The 15,020-nt window shown below is 40.0% G+C and overlaps 1 protein-coding gene across 1 annotated transcript; it reads left to right on the forward strand.

Moving 5' to 3' along the window:
• Positions 1 to 617: 617 nt before the first annotated feature.
• Positions 618 to 14,978, forward strand: LOC111341901 (uncharacterized). The gene is made up of 3 exons (XM_022948948.2): positions 618 to 781; positions 9,591 to 11,286; positions 13,041 to 14,978. The coding sequence occupies exons 1-3, from the start codon at positions 758 to 760 to the stop codon at positions 14,621 to 14,623; spliced, it is 3,303 nt and encodes a 1,100-aa protein (XP_022804683.2). The 5' UTR covers positions 618 to 757; the 3' UTR covers positions 14,624 to 14,978.
• Positions 14,979 to 15,020: the final 42 nt, after the last annotated feature.

A 15,020-nucleotide genomic window follows, 5' to 3' on the forward strand; every position in this document is an offset into this window, starting at 1 on the left:
AGGGTACACACGGGTACACAGGGTACACAGGGTACATAGGGTACACAGGGTACACACGGGTACACAGGGTACAGAGGGTACACAGGGTACACAGGGTACACAGTGTACACAGCGTACACAGGGTACACACGGGTACACAGGGTACACACGGGTACACATGGGTACACAGGGTACACACGGGTACACAGGGTGCACAGGGTACACAGGGTACACACGGGTACACAGGGTACACAGGGTACACAGGGTACACAGGGTACACAGGGTACACAGGGTACACAGGGTACACAGGGTAAACAGGGTACACATGGGTACACAGGGTAAACAGGGTACACACGGGAACACAGGGTACACAGGGGTACACAGGGTACACAGGGTACACAGGGTACACAGGGTACACAGGGTACACAGGGTACACAGGGTACACAGTGTACACACGGGTACACAGGGTACACAGGGTACACAGGGTACACAGGGTACACACGGGTACACAGTGTACACAGGGTACACAGGGTACACAGGGTACACAGGGGACACAGGGTACACAGGGTACACAGGGTACACAGGGAGAATGGGTAAGAGGGAGTCTATAAGGAGACTGGGTAACAGGGAGTCTATATGGAGACTGCCATGAATTACTTGCCCATTTTCTGCCATGTGAGTATTCTAGTGGTGTCGGCGTTTTCCCTGACTATCAAGATTTCTGGAAGTATCTTTTGAAATCTCTGTCTGTTTTATTTACGATCTTCAGTCATTGTGAATGGCGTCCAGGAATGCAACAAAGGTAAGGACTTATTTGATCGGCCAATTGCCACTTCAAGGCACTTAGATCATCGGGTTCTTATGGGCCTCTGACAAAAGAACGACAGTGCAGAAGTTTTTGTCGCTATTGTCTCCCACAGGAGGTGAAGCCACATATGTCATCGTAAGAGCGAGTGATGGTTGCGATAGAATTTCGATCTTGACCCAATTTTGACCCCATACTTCCCGGTGCTTCATACAGCTTGTTTCGGAGTACTTCTGCAGAAGACGATGCAATCAATGGTGCATGTAAAAACAAAGCTTTTACAGTAAAACACTGCATATCTTGGAAACTATGAAGGAGAATTGTATTTATTTTACCGCTTCAATTAGCCTACAGTACAGGCGTCTTACTACAGGGCGTAAGAAATCGATAATTTCGATACTCAATATACAAATTGCATCGTTACTATATAGTAACGATGCAATTTGTATATTAATTAATCGACAAATATTGAAAATCAACAAAAAGGCGATAATTTACACTCTTTCGTGCGATCATTGATTTTCATCGAGTTATGTTCAGTTTCTATTGATTTCATTGATTAAATAGATTTCAATCAAAAAGTATTGAAACAATTAAAGAGCTATGTATTTTGAAGCGTAAACATTACAGAGGCAGTTAGTGCGGTGGTCCCTTTGGTTTCTAATTCCTTTTGACCCCTTTCAACCGACAAACACGCGGATTGACGTCTTAATACACAATCTGAAAGTAACAGGATCTTACTGTTAAACAAAAATCAGAATCTGGCAGAACACGATGCCACATGATGCAATCCTATGCAATTTACCTCAATCTAAAGCTTCATAAATGTGAAATTACATTTGTTCAAACACTGTTGAACTTAACACAACATTGTCCTTTTGTAATTACACTATAAATATGCCGACGGGAGTAGGCACTTGAGCCTTAGGTGTTAATCCTGCTCCAATTTTGATCTTCATTTCTGAAGTCAAGTTTTCCAAAAATTTAAATGTCAACTTTTTGTTGACCACTTGATCAAAGCATGTCTGAAAAAGTTTGAAATAAAATTGCTATCAAATTATCTCATCGTGGAACAACATCTTTTGAAATGCACCATGATTTGCCTTAAAATGGTCCCCAGAAGTGTTGGAATTAAATTCCAATATAATAAACATGGTTGTGGATATGAATCTTAAGTGGGAAGGTACTGACAAGGAAACTTAATTCTCAGAGTTCCTTTACATATATGTAACTTATCATGATTTCAAGGTTCAAGGTTACACTTTTGTTAGATCATAATACATGCATAGTGGCCAGAAATGAAGTTTTGGGCATCGTACATGGCTGACCAAACCATTTCTCTTTACTATAAGCAAAGTGGCCTTTCTTCATTTTTGAAATTCATGTATTTAATTACTAACTAGGAAACCAAGGAGACAGAAGCAAATTTTAAGAAGAAAATGATGGAATATATTAAGTACTATTTTTTTGGATATGTTTATCTCAGTATATCTATCTTTATTTATCTAAAGTCTTGTGCCAAAATTTTTCTCTACCTGCCATGGCAATCAGAATTGTCACAGCTTGAAGCACTGATTTATAACTTAATTATTACTCCTTAATATGTGTTATAGAGAAAGTAAACTGGAACAATAACACTGACTCTTCACTCCACAGTGAATCAGTGTCTCAGATGGTAATTTTGAAGCTTATTTGAACATTCATTTCCATGCCCTTTTTTGGAGTATTTTGGTTCTGTGATGTTTCAGCCCTTAATAGCAGGAAACAATATAGTGGTTGTCCTTAATTTTTAGGGCACATGTCTGATCTTGCAGGAAAGTTTTGATCAACCAAAAACTCATGGTCTGTCTTGGTTAATTAGTTAATGTGCAATAGGAATCATTGTATTTCCTTTAAGCTGGCTCCTTCAGATTGCTCATAATGTTCATCAGAAGAATTCTCCACAAACCAATTGCTTTTTATTCCTACCATTAGAACATATGTGAAAGTTCTTACTTCTTTCCCCATTTTGAGGCATTATAATCTTACCAGTCTTTTAATGCACCACCCAGGCTAAACTTGCAGGACCTCTGAAAATTGGTTCACAAACAGCTGCTGCTTTGGTACTCATAAAAAAATCATTATTTGAACCTAGATTTCCTTCTTTTGTTCCTCCTACTGGTTGAATTCAATCAGCAAGAGATGAGTAAGATAGAAATGATATACTTTATTTCTTTATAGGATAGCAAGCAGATTGCTAGGCAAGATTCAAAATGCAGACATAAATCATAAGAGTTTTGAAGACAATTTAAAAAAAAATTGAGTTTTCTTTGAAATCTTGTAGTGTGACAAGTGTCACAACATTATCCATAATTTTCAATTGTGGAGGTTAAATAGTTTTGTTTTTTGAAGCACACCTCTCCTTCAAACAACTCAGTCAATCAATAGATTTTATTTTAATAGGGGAGCATGTGACAGTAGTAGAACTGATGACTCTTTTGGCTCTCTGTAAGATAAAACTGAAAATACGTCTAGAAATGTTACATAATATATAAATATATATATATATAAAGTGTGGCTTGATTTTTGCAGAACAGTGCTCAATACATAGAAGTAGAGCGAAGTATATATTGTGGGAGGAAAAAGACAAGTAAACTACAAGTTCATCCCTACAAGCCTGTTTTGTGGTCGCCCACTCATCAGGGGATTTAATGAGAACAAACTTTACCATTGCTTATATACTGTATAATTTGCATGATCTAACTAGTCTACCAAGCCTCCGTTACACGCAAAGACAACAACACGACAGAAACGTACATTGGACTCACAGGGAATGACTTCAAAACAAGATACAGAAACCACACTACATCATTCCGCCACGCTAAACACAGAAACTCTACCGAACTCAGCAAGCACATCTGGACCCTCAAAGACAACAACATCGATCACTTTATTTCCTGGCGCATTCTCTCATCGCACTCACTGTATAACAGCTCAACTAAAAGATGTAACCTCTGCCTCAAAGAAAAATTCCTAATCATCTGCCGGCCCAAACTATCAACACTAAACAAACGTAATGAACTCGTGTCTTCATGCCGCCACAGAAGCAAAGCCCTCCTACGCAACAACTAAACCGTCAATTTTGCGCTGCATAAATTAGACTAGTTAGATCATGCAAATTATATTGTATATAAGCAATGGTAAAGTTTATTCTCATTAAATCCCCTGATGAGTGGGCGACCACGAAACAGGCTTGTAGGGATGAACTTGTAGTTTACTTGTCTTTTTTCTCCCACAATATATATATATATATATATATATATATAGATATATAACTGCAGACAGTGCACACTGTTTCGACCTATGTGGGTCTCATCAGTGCAGTGCAGACACTGGGCCAAGCTCTGGAATAAACCATTGCCTGGGCGCTACACTTGTGGGACCAAGTGCAGACATGTTGCCATGCGAGAGTGCTCAAATCACAACTAAGGTGATGAGCTTCGCCCGAAGGCTAAGTGCATGGCAACCCCAGTGTAGAGTGCTCAATCGCAAGGTAGCCAAAAGGCAAAGCCAAGCGAGAGCTATCTATATATATATAGATATATATATATATAGGGGGATTAAGCTTGGTGTCCGTGAAACACTGCTCGATACAAATAGTAGAGCGGGTATAATGTGTGGTAGTCAGAAAAAAACAACTACAGATACATCCCTACAGACCTGTTTCGTGGTTGCCCACTCATCAGGGGATTTTAATGGCAGAATAATGCGATACCATCGCTTATGTATTACACTAAATGTTAATTAACATGGTTTATGCAGTGTGAAAAGTGTCAAGTCAGCTGTTGCATAGGAGTGCTTTGTTTCTGTGTCGGCAGGAAGAGACGAGTTCGTTACGCTTGTTGAGTGTTGATAGGTCTGGGTGGCAGATGATTAGGAATTTCTCTTTAAGGCATAGGTTGCATCGTTTGCTTGAGCTGTTGTAGGGCAGATGGGAAGATAGGATGCGCCAGGTGATGGAATAATTGATGTTGTTGTCTTTAAGTGTCCAGATGTGTTTGCTGAGTTCTGTGGAGTTGCGGTGTTTTGCGTGTCGGAATGATGAGGTGTGGTTGTTGTAGTGCGACTTAAAGTCATTTGCAGTGAGCCCGATGTATGTGTCTGTCTATCAACTGGTTTCGATCTATAGACAACAAATACAACTCTAACTTCATCTGCTTCGACATAGAAGAATTCTACCCATCCATGAGCCTAGACCTCCTAAACAAAGCACTCAACTTCGCATCTGATTTTGACAACATCACCGCCGACGAAAGGAACATTAAACAACAACAAACATATGAAACATATGTGTGAACTGCGGTTATGAGACGTATATGAGCACGATCCTTCGCAGTAAAGCACTATTTGAGTAAAGCACTATTTATACGTCTCATAACCGCAGTTCACACATATGTTTCATATGTTTGTTGTTGTTTGATTTATCATCTACGGGTTTATATCGAATTAATTTGATGGCCTGCTCCCAGTTGGCTTGTTAATTAGCTCAATTGGTAGAGCGCTGCACTAGTATCGCAGAGGTCAGTGGTTCGAATCCCGTACAGGCCTGAAATTTTTTTTTCAGGTCTGATTTTCACTATTGCTCAAATAGTGCTTTACTGCGAAGGATCGTGCTCATATACGAAAGGAACATTATTATTCATGCCAAAAGCTCGATTTTAATCCACAAACAGCAACCCTGGCAAAAAAAAGGCAACACTACATTTGACGTAACCATGGGCAGCTTCGACGGCGCCGAAACCTGTGAACTTGTCGGAAACCTCCTCCTGTCCCAGCTACAGAATCTCAACATAAACATTGGTCTATACCGAGACGACGGACTTGCCACAACCGATGCCACACCCAGGGACACTGAAAATATCAAAAAAGAGATATGCCACATTTTTAACGCTAACGGACTCCGCATCACCATAGAAGCTAACAAACAAGTAATCAACTTCCTGGACGTCACATTTAACCTCAGCCAAAACACCTACCAGCCATATACCAAACCCAATACCACACTACAACACGTCCACCGCGAAAGCAACCATCCACCGACCACCACGAAAAACATCCCCGCTGGCATCAACAGACGCTTATCATCCCTCTCATCTGACAAAACCCCATTCGACCAAGCCGCTCCCGCCTACCAGAAAGCATTAAACACCAGTGGTTACAGCTACACACTCCACTACGAACCAACGCACACACAAAGTCGCAAGAACCGCCAACGCAACAACATCCTCTGGTACAACCCGCCCTTCACCAAGAACGCCTAACATCGGACATAAGTTCCTCGCGCTGATTGACAAACACTCCCCAAAGATCATAAGCTCCGCAGAATTTTCAACAGAAACACAATCAAAATTAGTTACAGCTGCATGGACAATGCAAAACAAATCATCGACAACCACAACAAAAGAATCCTCACCCCCCACGTAAAGACTAATGCCACCGCCACAACCGACACCTCTACCGCAAACAACAACAAGAAATGCAACTGCCGACGGAAAAACTCATGCCCTCTAGACGGAAACTGCCTCCAACAATCTGTCATATACCAAGCTACCATTACACGTAAAGACAACAGCATGACAGACACATACATCGGGCTCACTGCAAATGACTTTAAGTCGCGCTACAACAACCACACCTCATCATTCCGACACGCAAAATACCACAACTCCACAGAACTCAGCAAACACATCTGGACACTTAAAGACAACAACATCAATTATTCCATCACCTGGCGCATCCTATCTTCCCATCTGCCCTACAACAGCTCAAGCAAACGATGCAACCTATGCCTTAAAGAGAAATTCCTAATCATCTGCCACCCAGACCTATCAACACTCAACAAGCGTAACGAACTCGTCTCTTCCTGCCGACACAGAAACAAAGCACTCCTACGCAACAGCTGACTTGACACTTTTCACACTGCATAAACCATGTTAATTAACATTTAGTGTAATACATAAGCGATGGTATTGCATTATTCTGCCATTAAAATCCCCTGATGAGTGGGCAACCACGAAACAGGTCTGTAGGGATGTATCTGTAGTTGTTTTTTTCCGACTACCACACATTATATATATATATATATATATATATATATATCTATACATAAAAATAATGTGTGATAGGCGGAAAAAAAACAACTACATATACATCCCTACAGATGCAACCTATGCTTCTGTAGGGATGTATATGTAGTTGTTTTTTTCCACCTACCACACATTATACCTGCTCTACTATTTGTATCAAGCACTGTTTCACGGACACCAAGTTTAATCCCTATATACATATATGTATATAGGTATATAGCTTGGCCCAGTGTCTGCACTGCACTGACGAGACCCACATAGGTCGAAACAGTGTGCACCCTGTCTGCAGTTATATGTATATATATATATATATATATATATATATATATAACCAAAATAGTGGAATGAGATCATCATCTACTAAAAAGTGCTCAATAGCAGGGCTAGAGCTATGGATAATTATACCTCAAGATTTAGGTTACTTGAACTTTTACTGCAACTCTGAGTTTCATGCCTCTTGCGAAGCAATCATCAGGCAACGATTCTTGCCACGATTGCTTCGCAAGAGGCATGAAATTCAGAGTTGCAGTAAAAGTTCAAGTAACCTAAATCTTGAGGTATAATTATATATATATATATATATATATATATATATATATATATATATAGGAAGTCTGCAAGTCGATTTTCACGTGGAACAGTGCTCAATACATTGAAGCAGAGCAGAATAAATATTATGAGAGGAAAAAAGGACGTAACTACATTTCCCGACAAGCCTGTTTCGTGAATCGCTTCACTCTTCAGGGGTTTAATGAAAGAATATTCATGTGACTATCGTTTATATACTAGGAAGATTTGCATAATGCGCGGTAAACTTAAAAACTTTAAAGTTCAGTTGTTGACGACACAGAAACAAAGCGTTGCTACGCAACAACTGAACTTTAAAGTTTTTAAGTTTACCGCGCATTATGCAAATCTTCCTAGTATATAAACGATAGTCACATGAATATTCTTTCATTAAACCCCTGAAGAGTGAAGCGATTCACGAAACAGGCTTGTCGGGAAATGTAGTTACGTCCTTTTTTCCTCTCATAATATTTATATATATATATATATATATATTTAGTATAATTTCAGAGCTGAGCAAAGAGTTTCCAGCAATCTGATTGGTCAAGCGGTTCCTTATGTGACTCTATATAAACCGCTCCACACAGTTTATATAAAATGTTAAAATTAAGTGTTAATGAATGTTACTAAAGTGTTATGATTTTAGACATTTTTCTGTTGTTCAGCTCTGAAATTGTACTAAAACAATTATTATTCGCCTCAGGTTCGGTGAATTTTGTCGAATAATCCCTGAGACGAAGTCGAGGGGATTATTCGACAATATTCACCTCGCCTTTGGTGAATAATTGTTAAATATATATCAATAACTAAATACATAATATACAATACTATCAAGTGTTTCTCTAAAAGTAAATCAATGAATTGTTTCAACTAATGAAGGAACAAAGATGGTATTCGGTTGTTTTTCCATTTTTATTATTATTATCTGATAAGTAAGAGTGAACCCATTGAAGCCTTGGGTTGCTAAATCCATAGATCTTCAGTTTCATATTTATTTTCTGTATTTATCGACAGTTATTTTGTTCACTTTTAAATTAATTTTAATTAACTTCTTATACTTATTGTAAAGTGCCATGAGAGTTTTTTGATATGTGTGCTATATAAATACTGGTTATTATTATTGTTATTAAAATGTTGTGGTTTATAATGTCAAATGCCTTTTTAAAGTCAGTGGAGATCAGACCAGTAACGTTGTTGTTGTCCATAGTAAAAAGAAGTTCATCTAATAGTTTTACAAGTTAGAGCTGTTTTGGTGGGGGAGAAGGCTGCCTGGATTTAGTATTTGTGGTTATGTGCATGGATCAAGATTCTTTTACACTTAAGCATGTATTGTATTGTCATAAGTTACCATCTCCCTTGTGCCACATCAAAGGCTTGATATTTTGCTTAGTTTCCTCGCAGGAGTTTTAAACTTGGCTTGACATTTCTCTTGAAATTGTATTAGTAGAGGTAATAGGATTGAGTGAAGTACAATTGAGGAGGTTATTGGGTGAGTGATTTCAAATTTGCTGAGTGCATCCTGCAGGTGTAATTTGAAATCACAAGTATGATCACCCTTGAATTTACTACATGAAGTTGGATTACCAATTTATTGTGTCACTAACAAAATGCCAGAAACTCAGGAGTGAAAAATGTAGCATAAGCACATACCGTCATTAAATAGTCATCGGACCACTGTATTTTGTCCATGTTTGTTTTCGATGTGGACCTTTCAACCTGCTTTCTTAAGAGGCTCTCCATTGTGTAAGGGTAGTATTGCCTAGGTTTCTTAATTGTTATTGGCCTCTTAGCTGTTGGATTTGGCCTGTTTTATTATAAGTGTGCAATCAAGTGGATGAAATTTCACAGTTTGGACTGAGTAACCCAAATGAGCCACAGATAAGACAAATGAGTCACAAATAAGGGCTGTTAAGAACCAATCATATTCAAGCATTCTATTATTGACACAATTAGTACTCTTGCAATCATCATATTCCGTTTTTGATAATTTTTGATGAGTGTCACATAAATGGTGATTATAGGGGTAAATGGAAGAATAATTTGCCAAAGGGGTTGCGTGCATATCTATAAGAGAATTGTTTTTATATGTTATTGATTTCTTTTTCTTTGCCTAGATATCAAGCACTCTGACCAGAAAAACACAGTCTTTTACGGAAAATGTTTGGCCACCCAACAATTGTACACCACTGTGCCCTGGGTCAGCAGGATGCTCATACTCTGGCAAGCATCATGAGTTGATCTTATCACTTTTCAAATGTTCAAATCAGGGCAATGGCATTGAAAAATCTGACTTCAAAAACGTTCTGGATAAGTTTATTAAAACAAGGTGGATTCGTGATGATTGCATCCCAGATAAAAGTGAAGAACTCCATTTTCCATTAGTACACTGGGCATGCATTTTTGGACGATACAAACTCTTGGAGTATCTCATTAGAGAGAAAGGCTTTAAGCTCACGGTTACCGTCGGAAGGAATAAGGAGGGGCCACTGTTTTCGATGGTTCGGCATCTAAGTAATGGTATGCCTCCTAAGAGCTCCAAAGAAAAGCTCGGAAATATGTTTGGAAGCGTTATAGATATCTTCATGAAGTACAGCCCAGAAGGCTTGTTTGAGAGAGAATCCAGTAACGACAATACCATATTGCATTTCTGTGCCGAACGGTGTTGTGAAGATCCGCCTTCTAGAAAATATTTGGAAGTCCTCTTGGTAAAGATCAAGGAGAGTGACAAGTTTCCACCTGAGAAAGAAGAAGAATTATTGTCAGCAGTAAACAAGAAAGGTGATACTTTCCTTCATCTTATGGTATCAGATGAAATGTCCACTGACATTTTGACTAACTTTTTTGCGAATTTTAGTAAAGTTAGTGAGAAGATTTCTATAGCCAGAAACAGTCTTGGTAAGTGCCCTCGTCAGATTGCTGTAGAGAAAAGGTCTGTTAAAGTACTAAAGACTCTTGGGGCACCGGATGTGGTGATGAACAGTTTAAAAAAGGCCTTGATTGTCCCCAGTAAACCAAAGAACTCTCTTGCCGTAGCTAAGGAAACTCCAAAAACTGTGGCTAAACCCTCCTCGAGTTCAAATGGCACATCTAGCGATAGAGAGAATCGAAACTCTAAATCAGCTCTCAATCATTTGGGTTCAGCTGTTAAAGGTGCAACAGGAGTGTCATTTGCAGAACAACCCGAAGTGCCAATCATTACTGATGCACAATTACAGGTTGCAGATTTCAAAATGTGTTCATGTGAACCTGTGCCATCTTCTGTGGAGAACGATTGCAGTACGCCAACCAGAAGGCCACTCAAGCCATTTCCTCAGCGTTATCCTGTTCCAAATGGAAAAAGTACAACACCACAAAAGCCCTTTGATGTTCCTAAGAACATCGTGTTACCCTCTACCGAGTCGATAGATATGGTTGATGCTGTCACTGTTGTTGATTTGTCTTGTGTATCTGATGTACAAGAAGCCGATCCCACTCGTGACGAGTACAGCGTGTTTGTCAGTCTTTCAAACAGCATAAGAAATTGCGCCCAAAAGAGAACAGCTCCAGGATCCAGCAGGGCAAAGGGTCCCAAAAGGAAGAAAGTGCGTACTGATTTGTCGTCAGATTCAAACAGCGATGATGAGGAAGGTGCAGGCTGGGTAGCCCTTGACGATGACTCAGATGATGACGTGGAGTCTGCTGGCGAAGAAGACGACGAAGACGAGGATGAAGAAGATATGGAGGTGAAAATCATTGAAGGTGATGACGTTAAACGGGGAGAAAAGGAAGGGAAAAGCCCAGTGGAAACTGATTTAGATTTGGAGGATGCAGGTAAGTGCTTTATGTTCGTTTTTCTTTCTTTTTTCTTTGTTTTTTTTTCCTTGCTCTTTTGACTTTCGCCTTGTTCTTGTGCGGACCAAACAACTTGATCTGAACAATGATGTCGGAGTGATATTCCTATTAAGAGTCGTTTCGATACTTGAGGTTTTTGTGTTATTGTTGTTTACTTCAAAAATTTATTCTCCTTTCATTTTTCTTCCGCCCTAATTGTTATGATAGACAGGGCTCCCGATACTTTGTTTTGGGAAAGATATAAATCGCTTCGTGTATAGTTATCAAAGCAAGTCGACGCCACTCTTTGGATCCCCCAAAGCATCGCGTAAACGAAAGCGAAAATGACTTTGTGCGGTTCTGCTTGGTACATGTTTGGCTGTGTTGTTGCTCACAATGAAAAAAGAACTTAGTAAATAACAAAGAAAAGTGCACTTCAAGTGTTTTGTAAATTTACTGTAACAGCAAAGAAGAAATATTCTTACTACAAAGACTTATTGTGAGCAAATTCTTCGATGGTGGTGGTTTGAGTTAAAATCATTTGTTTCTTTTTTTTGTTGTTCTGTTGTTAACCTAGCAGTAGATAAGATACCAGTGGCTTGTGAGATGATTAATTTCTCCTCTTTGATCAGTAGCCTGTTCCTTGTATTCAGTTAGTAAAACAGAGCGCGATAGTCAACGGGGCGATATTAGGGGCTGACAGAAAAAACAAGGTCGGTTTGGATCGAGCCACCTGACAACAAGACCTGAGCCAAACCTCCCCATTTTTTTTTCGCTCTGTCGGTGCTATCTCGGTGTTTACTAACGCGCTCTGTTTTACTTACTGAATGCTTGTAACATGCTATCCATAAAGAAGTGAAAGTAGTGGTTACAGCGAGAACAAATGATATAAGTGAATAAAGGCTGATAGTTTCGAAAGAAACTGTTTGGGGCTGCGTCGGTGGGAATAACGAAATAATTTGGATATATCAACAAAGTTGAAGTGGTAAATTGGCCACCGTAACGATTACAAAAGCTGACGTTTCGAGCGTTAGCCCTTTGTCGGAGCGAGTAGAGGAGTTGTGGGTTGTGTGTGCTTTTAAAGGCAGAGAATGGAGCTACGTTATTGGTGGGAACATGGCAAAGAGAAAAACAAGAATAAATTAGTGGAATGAAAGGTGTTCGTTGATCCCTGTGGGATTTAGACTGCCGGTTTGAAAGATGAGCTTTTGTTCAAGATTTTTACGGCTTTCCGTGCTACCTAAGTGTAAGGAAAGACCGCAGATTGCCATATGTTGCGTAGAACGATTAGGTAAATTAAAATGTCTAGCGATTGGTTTCGATGTGCCCTTGTCATTCCTTTCCACGTCTCGGAATCGTGTTCCAGGTGTTCTCGGAATCGGTCACCTAGTCTTCTGCCTGTTTCGCCGATGTATGTCTTTTTGCAGTAAGTGCAAGTTATGCAATAGATTACATTGGCGGAGGTGCGCGTGAAGTGATCAGTGATCTTAATGGATCGTTTAGGTCCCGATATTTTATCAGGGTTGTGAATGAAAGGACACGTTTTGCATCGTGCACGAGCGCAGTTAAAAGTGCCTGGTTGGTCATTAGTCTGAAAAGAACTTCTGACCAAAAAATTGCCTATGTTTTTGTCGCGTTGATATAAGTGGTCGATTGATTTTGGAAACCACTGTATAACTCGAACCCCATTTTCTTTGCGTTCTCTAGTAGGCTTGAAAATTGCTCTACATTAACATTTATCTTTTTTGTTACAGTGCTGAAGCATACGCCGTTTTGCGGGAAGAACTGTGATGTACAGCACGATAGGCTCCTTCTTGCTCTCTTGAAATCCTCTAATCACCGTCCCGTCGACTCCTTCATAACACAAGTCAAAGAATACGTTAATCAATTGGGAAAGTTTTCGGACGTCTGGGCCAATGCTGACCTACCCGACCCGGTAAATTCCTTCAAGTACCCCTTGGTGCACTGGGTCTGCGTATTGGGCAAATTTAAAGTGTTAGAGAAGCTAGCAGCCATGAAGGAATTTGATCTAGGTGTTCAATCTACACGCACTGGGGAAACAGGATTGCATCGAATGCTTCTCTCTCTTCAGCAAGCCATAGTTCGAAGGAAAAGCCCAACTAAGGCAGTACTAGAAGTGTTTTCCAAGACGTTGAGAGTATTAACCGACAATCTGCCTGGTATAATAACTGTTTGTAACAAAGAGGGAGATTCACCGTTTCACTGCTTGGCGAAGGTGATACTCGATAGTGTGGGAGAGCTGGAGAGAATGAACACATTCGAAGGTTATTTTGAACATTTAGTGAAAGAGTTAAACCGTTTGAGGAGATCTGAGAAGTTGGCGTCAGAGGATGTGCGAGAGCTTCTTTTGAAAACTAACAATAGTCGAGAAAACTTCCTGCATATTTTAGCCTGTCGACACGGAGTTGGTCATCGTGTTATAAAGAGCGTATTGAGGAACATCGAACCAGACATTATGGCCGCCCTACAGGCAGCTGTAAATGCAGATGGCAAAACTCCTTCGGATCTCGCTGAGGATCTTTGCTCTTACGAAATGGCAGAAATACTCCGCCCTCTTGACCAGGAGACGTCCACTAAGGAGGCCCACCCCGTGCAGGAGTTACCACCGACACCAGAAAGAAATGCCCTACCAGAATTATCAGCCATGAACTCACCACCAGCTGCCCTTTTTCATTCCACGGAGAACTCTTTGAGCATCAGTGTTCAAGTTCCAGTAAAGGAGGAGCTTATAGAAGACGGCTTTTTGGTGGAACCTTCAGAAAAAAGCTCCAATAACGTTAATGACTCTTCTGGTCCTTCTGAAGTGCAGGCCGATGTCCCTTCACTCACTGCCGTCAAATGTTTGCCTGGAACAGTAAAGAGTACGATCCCTTCTTTCTGTTCGCCCGCAAAACAAGACGTGGATACTAGGGCTTCCTCGTCAGTCAATGGTAGAACGGAAAACATTGTTACAGTGGCTTCCGACTCCGACGCAAACAGTCAGCCTAAGAACAACAACATGGATTCCTCTATTTTGTCAGTAATCATGAGGATGCCAGGCGTAGTGAAATCCTTGCGCGACTCTGTACAAACGAAGTTGACCCAGTCTCAGAGAGAATTAGCAGATAAAGAGTACTCTTTGGCTCAAGTGCATCAGCGAAAAAGCGATTTGGAGAAACGTAAACAAAAGCTCTTGAAAGAACTCGAGGAAACTTGGAAAGAAGTCAATGCTGCTGCTCAAGAAGAAGGTGTGTTGCAGGCCGAAATTGCTGCGAGGAAAAAAGATATAGAGGCATTCAAAGTCGAGTTGACGAAGTACGAGTCCAAAAGACAATGATGTAAATGAGTGTTATTACGCTTCTATTTAACACGAGGAAGCTTTTATCCCGGGAGTGGAGTAGAAATTCCTTAGAGGTCTCTAAGGTGTGTGAGCGGGGAAACTTGGAACGGGACTAGTTGAGTTTTAAGATTTTAACCACAAAGTTTGAAGTTTGCCTCTCGGCGAAAAGCAATTTTCCTCTGTTCGGGCTGTTTACTGATTGCAAGCCAAGTAGTTTAGTTTATCATAGTAAATTAACGAAAGAACCAGTTAAAATGTAAATTTAGAGAGACCAGATTAAGATAATTTTTGGTAATTTTTGTTTGTATTTGAAGATTGTGAGATTTAGAATTAAAATTGAAAGAATCTACAATGTTTTTTGCAAAGTTATGGGTTCGTATCAAATAAGGATATT

The sequence above is a fragment of the Stylophora pistillata genome, chromosome 13 (assembly GCF_964205215.1).
Source record: "Stylophora pistillata chromosome 13, jaStyPist1.2, whole genome shotgun sequence".
NCBI lineage: Eukaryota > Metazoa > Cnidaria > Anthozoa > Scleractinia > Pocilloporidae > Stylophora > Stylophora pistillata.